This window comes from Babylonia areolata, chromosome 21, assembly GCF_041734735.1.
Source record: "Babylonia areolata isolate BAREFJ2019XMU chromosome 21, ASM4173473v1, whole genome shotgun sequence".
In the NCBI taxonomy this organism is placed as follows: Eukaryota; Metazoa; Mollusca; class Gastropoda; order Neogastropoda; family Buccinidae; genus Babylonia; species Babylonia areolata.
The window spans coordinates 48,801,784-48,806,783 of NC_134896.1; the positions used below are offsets into that span (position 1 = coordinate 48,801,784).

The window sequence follows — 5,000 nt, forward strand, 5'->3', positions numbered from 1 at the left end:
TGTGTGTGTGTGTGTGTGTGTGTGTGTGTGTGTGATGGTGGGGAAGGGTGTTTTATGGGGTGTGTGTGTGTGTGTGTGTGTGTGATGGTGAGGAAGAGTGTTTTATGTTGTGTGTATGTGTGTGTGTGTGTGTGTGTGTGTGTGTGTGTGATGGTGGGGAAGGGTGTTTTATGGGGTGTGTGTGTGTGTGTGTGATGGTGGGAAAGGGTGTTTTATGTTGTGTGTGTGTGTGTGTGTGTGTGTGTGTGATGGTGGGGAAGGGTGTTTTATGTTGTGTGTGTGTGTGTGTGTGTGTGTGTGTGATGGTGGGGAAGGGTGTTTTATGTTGTGTGTGTGTGTGTGTGTGTGATGGTGGGGAAGGGTGTTTTATGGTGTGTGTGTGTGTGTGTGTGTGATGGTGGGGAAGGGTGTTTTATGGTGTGTGTGTGTGTGTGTGTGTGTGTGTGTGTGTGTGTGTGATCGTGAGGAAGAGTGTTTTAAGTTGGCTGTGTGGTTGTGTGTGTGTGTGTGTGTGTGTGTGTGATGGTGGGGAAGGGTGTTTTATGTTGTGTGTGTGTGTGTGTGTGTGTGATGGTGGGGAAGGGTGTTTTATGGTGTGTGTGTGTGTGTGTGTGTGTGTGTGTGTGTGTGTGTGTGATCGTGAGGAAGAGTGTTTTAAGTTGGCTGTGTGGTTGTGTGTGTGTGTGTGTGTGTGTGTGTGTGTGTGTGATGGTGGGAAAGGGTGTTTTATGTCATATATGTGTGTGTGTGTGTGATGGTGGGGAAGGGTGTTTTATGTTGTGTGTGTGTGTGTGTGTGTGTGTGTGTGTGTGTGTGTGTGATGGTGGAGAAGGGTGTTTTATGTCATATATATGTGTGTGTGTGTGTGTGATGGTGGAGAAGGGTGTTTTATGTCATATATATGTGTGTGTGTGTGTGTGATGGTGGGAAAGGGTGTTTTATGTTGTGTGTGTGTGTGTGTGTGTGTGATGGTGGGGAAGGATGTTTTATGTTGTGTGTGTGTGTGTGTGTGTGTGTGTGTGTGTGTGTGCCACAGTGTTTATGACACGGGTCAGGGTGTGGTTCCGTCGGGGAACGGGGGCCACGTGCATGTTTGTTGTTCTCCAGCACAGTGTGTATATATCTTGTGTCCTGTATCTTGTATCTCTCCTCAGTCAAGGCTGTTACGTTGTTCCACTGATGTAGCCGGCCTTCTACCCTGCACTTAGAGCTTGTACTACCGTGCCACACTCGTTTTCTTCTTCTTCTTCTTTGTTTTTTCTTTCTTTCTTTCTTCTTCTTCTTCTTCTTGTTATCTTAAACTTTTTGTTACTGAGTTTAATTGTATCTTGCACTTACAGCTTGTACTATCCCGTAATTGTTTTTTTCTTCTTCTCTTTCTTTCTTTCTTTCTTCTTCTTCTCGTCCTCCTCCTCCTCCCCCTTCTTCTTTTTCTTTTTCTCCTTCTTCTTCTTTTTTTTCTCTTCTTCTCCTCCTCCTTCTTCTCCTCCTCCTTCTTCTTCTTCTTCTTCTTCTTCTTCTTCTTCAGTGTTATCTTAAACTTGTTGTTAGTTTAGTTGTATCGTGTTTATACAATCTGTCTCGTGCTATATCTGTTATGCATGTGTGGGTGTATATGTGAATGTGTGTCTTCATGTTTTACATCTATTTGCTTATATATCATTTATTCACCTCCTTTTTTTTTTCCTCAAGGCCTGACTAAGCGCGTTTGGTTACGCTGCTGGTCAGGCATCTGCTTGGCAGATGTGGTGTAGCGTATATGGATTTGTCCGAACGCAGTGACGCCTCCTTGAGCTACTGAAACTGAAACTGAAACTGTCTCGTTCGCTTCACTTGTTTCTCATACGCTGTTGCTGTCATGTGTGCTGGAGTTGCGTCTTGCATACGATAGCTGTCTTGTGTGGTGTTGCACTGCTGTGAGTTGTATTTTGTTAATTGTAACTCAGTTATTCAGGCGTCTAAAAAAAAAAAAAAAAAAAAAGGGGGGGGGTCTGCTTACCTTTTCCTCGGCTTTAGACGTTTGACTGACACTGAGGGACGAAAATGCCCACGTTTTCCTTCAGATCAGAGCACCCCTCTAGCAAAACCATGGACACGAAACATTACCCAAGTTGATAGACCAAGTCAGGAAAACGTGCATGAAGACTGTGACATGGATAAACCCGACTATGGTGAGAGGCTCCTCAGACGTAAGAAGAAACATCTATAGGCCAGGAAAGCAATAACTGAGTTTCACCGGGTCTCAAGGAGGCGTCACTGCGTTCGGACAAATCCATCTGACAGCAGCACAAACCAACGTGCTAGTCAGGCCTTGACTCGGTGCATGGCATGCAGGTATAATTTTGTGTAACTTATATCAGGCAGCCGACGGGCGCCGTGAATAGCCGAGTGGTTAAAGCGTTGGACTTTCAATCTAGAGGGTCCCGGGTTCGAATCACCGGGTGACGGCGCCTGGTGGGTAAAGGGTGGAGATTTTTCCCATCTCCCAGGTCAACACATGTGCAGACCTGCTAGTGCCTGAACCCCCTTCGTGTGTACATGCAAGCAGAAGACCAAATACGCACGTTAAAGATCCTGTAATCCATGTCAGCGTTCGGTGGGTTATATGGAAACAAGAACATACCCAGCATGCACATCCCCGAAAGCGGAGTATGGCTGTCTACATGGCGGGGTAAAAACGGTCATGCACGTAAAAGCCCACTCGTGTGCATACGAGTGAACGTGGGAGCTGCAGGCCACGAACGCAGAAGAAGATATCAGGCAGCCGGAGTGGAATTCTTCTCCCAGAGGACAACACTGACTACCAGGTGCCATGGGTTTCTTTGTCAGTTCTCCAAGTCAGTGCGTGCTGCACACAGGGCCTCGGGTTATCATCTCCTCTTCTTCTTCTGCGTTCACTCGTATGCACACGAGTGGGCTTTTACGTGTATGACCGTTTTTACCCCGCCATGTAGGCAGCCATACTCCGTTTTCGGGGGTGTGCATGCTGGGTATGTTCTTGTTTCCATAACCCACCGAACGCTGACATGGACTGCAGGTTCTTTAACGTGCGTATTTGATCTTCTGCTTGCATATACACACGAAGGGGGTTCAGGCACTAGCAGGTCTGCACGTAAGTTGACCTGGGAGATCGTAAAAATCTCCACCCTTTACCCACCAGGCGCCGTCACAGGTAATTAGAGCAACACACCCAAAGACGCATCCTTGAAGTGGATGACACTCGACTGTGTGGTCCCAGTCTCCCCATTTAAGCCCACAGCACACTCAGCTCTGGGTAGTAGGAGCCGGCCACGGGCCGAAAAACCCACCTCAGCTGGGATTCGAACCCGCGTCCTCCCAGCCGTCAGTCCACGGCGGCTGGTTATTTACAGCATGTCTTGAACCGTTTTTTCCCCCTGTATCCCGCTGTTGTCTTTAATCATTTGTCGCGTCTTATATCTTGTAGGAGGTCTCGTCAGTGTCTTCTGTTTGTCCTTTTCAGTCTTGTATCTTTCCGTCTGCTCCCAGTTTTGTCATCAGTATGGTTGCACCCAGTTCAGTCACTGCATATTGAAAACCCTTGCCTTTTGCCAACCCCATCCATTTCATATGAACCGAATCTTAACCCCAACTTCGCAAAAAAAAAACCTTGACAGGCCTCGCCAGTGACCCCGCTCCTGTACAAGGCCAAGGTCAACGTGCACAAGGTGTACAAAGGTCAGGACCTGCTGACAGCAGCGGCGGCGACCTCTGACCACCTCAACAACAACAGCAACAACAACAACAGCAACGCAAGACACCATTCTCAACGTCGTCGGGTGGACACGGTGGAAATAGAACGCTTCGGCCCTGTCGAGAACCGTGAGAAATGCGTGGCTCACGTGGAGAGAGGTCAGAGTTACCTCTTCTTTCTCCAGGTCAAGGACGCTGCGCCCTCGCTTTCGCCCTCGGGGGCGGCCATTGTGAATTCACAAGCAGCGGGTGTGTCTTTATCATCATCACCTTCTTCTTCTTCTTCTTCATCGTCGTCGTCGTCGTCGTTTCAGAGGAGCAGGGATGGTTCCCGGGTGGTTTTGTCCGCACTGGCGGGGTCTTCGTTGTCGAGGAGCACGCCGGCAGTACTGGTGAACACGGCCTTGCCCGCTGTGGTGGATCTGAAGACTTTGAGGAAGGTGAGTTCAGTGTTAGTGAGTCACTTGGCTTGTTTGTTTATTTTGGTCTGATTGTTTTTTGTTTGTTGTTGTTTTATTTCGTTTTTTGACTCACTTGTGTAAACAAAGTGAGTCTATGTTTTAACCCGGTGTTCGGTTGTCTCTCTCTCTCTCTCTCTCTCTCTCTCTCTCTCTCTCTCTCTCTCTCTCTCTGTGTGTGTGTGTGTGTGTGTGTGTGTGTGTGTGTCTGTGTGTCCGTGGTAAACTTTAACATTGACATTTTCTCTGCAAATACTTTGTCAGTTGACACCAAATTTGGCATAAAAATAGGAAAAATTAAGCTCTTTCCAGTCATCTTGTTTAAAACAATATTGCACCTCTGGGATGGGCACAAAAAAAAAAAAAAAAAAGAAGCCTAATTATATGCAAACTGCATTTACTGTTATATTTATATTTTTTGTATTCTCTAAACTTCGCACTTTGACCTCTTATTCTGACACAACAACAAGAGGAGTCATTATTATCATTTTTTGTTCAAACAGGAACTTCTTTTGCTAAGCATGGAATTTTTATTTATTTTGCAAACGTTTTGGTGCAGATAGTAAAAAAGGGGAAATTACTCTCTAATTAATGCTAGGGGACTTAATGTATCACAAGTGAGTGCTTGAAGGCCTTGCCTCTCTTGTTTGTTAATATTTTACCGTGTTATTATTTTTGCTGTCGTTGGTAAAGTTCTGTTGTAGCATCTTAAATTCAGGAACCTGTTTTCAACTGGCACTTTTTGTGCCCGCGGCATGTGTGGAACTATTACCATCCGTAGATCTGTGTTGTACTGACCCATTTTCAGGGGACGGATTTCAACTCTTTTAT

At 46.3% G+C, this 5,000-nt stretch overlaps 1 protein-coding gene across 3 annotated transcripts in view; it reads left to right on the forward strand.

The window, feature by feature from the left end:
- Positions 1-5,000, forward strand: part of LOC143295851 (uncharacterized) — a 51,431-nt gene that overhangs the window by 22,021 nt on the left and 24,410 nt on the right. For all 3 annotated transcript variants that reach the window (XM_076607504.1, XM_076607501.1, XM_076607502.1), the window contains exon 3: positions 3,636-4,151. In XM_076607504.1, coding sequence (XP_076463619.1) covers positions 3,636-4,151 — 516 coding nt within the window. The remainder of the gene's footprint in view (positions 1-3,635; positions 4,152-5,000) is intronic.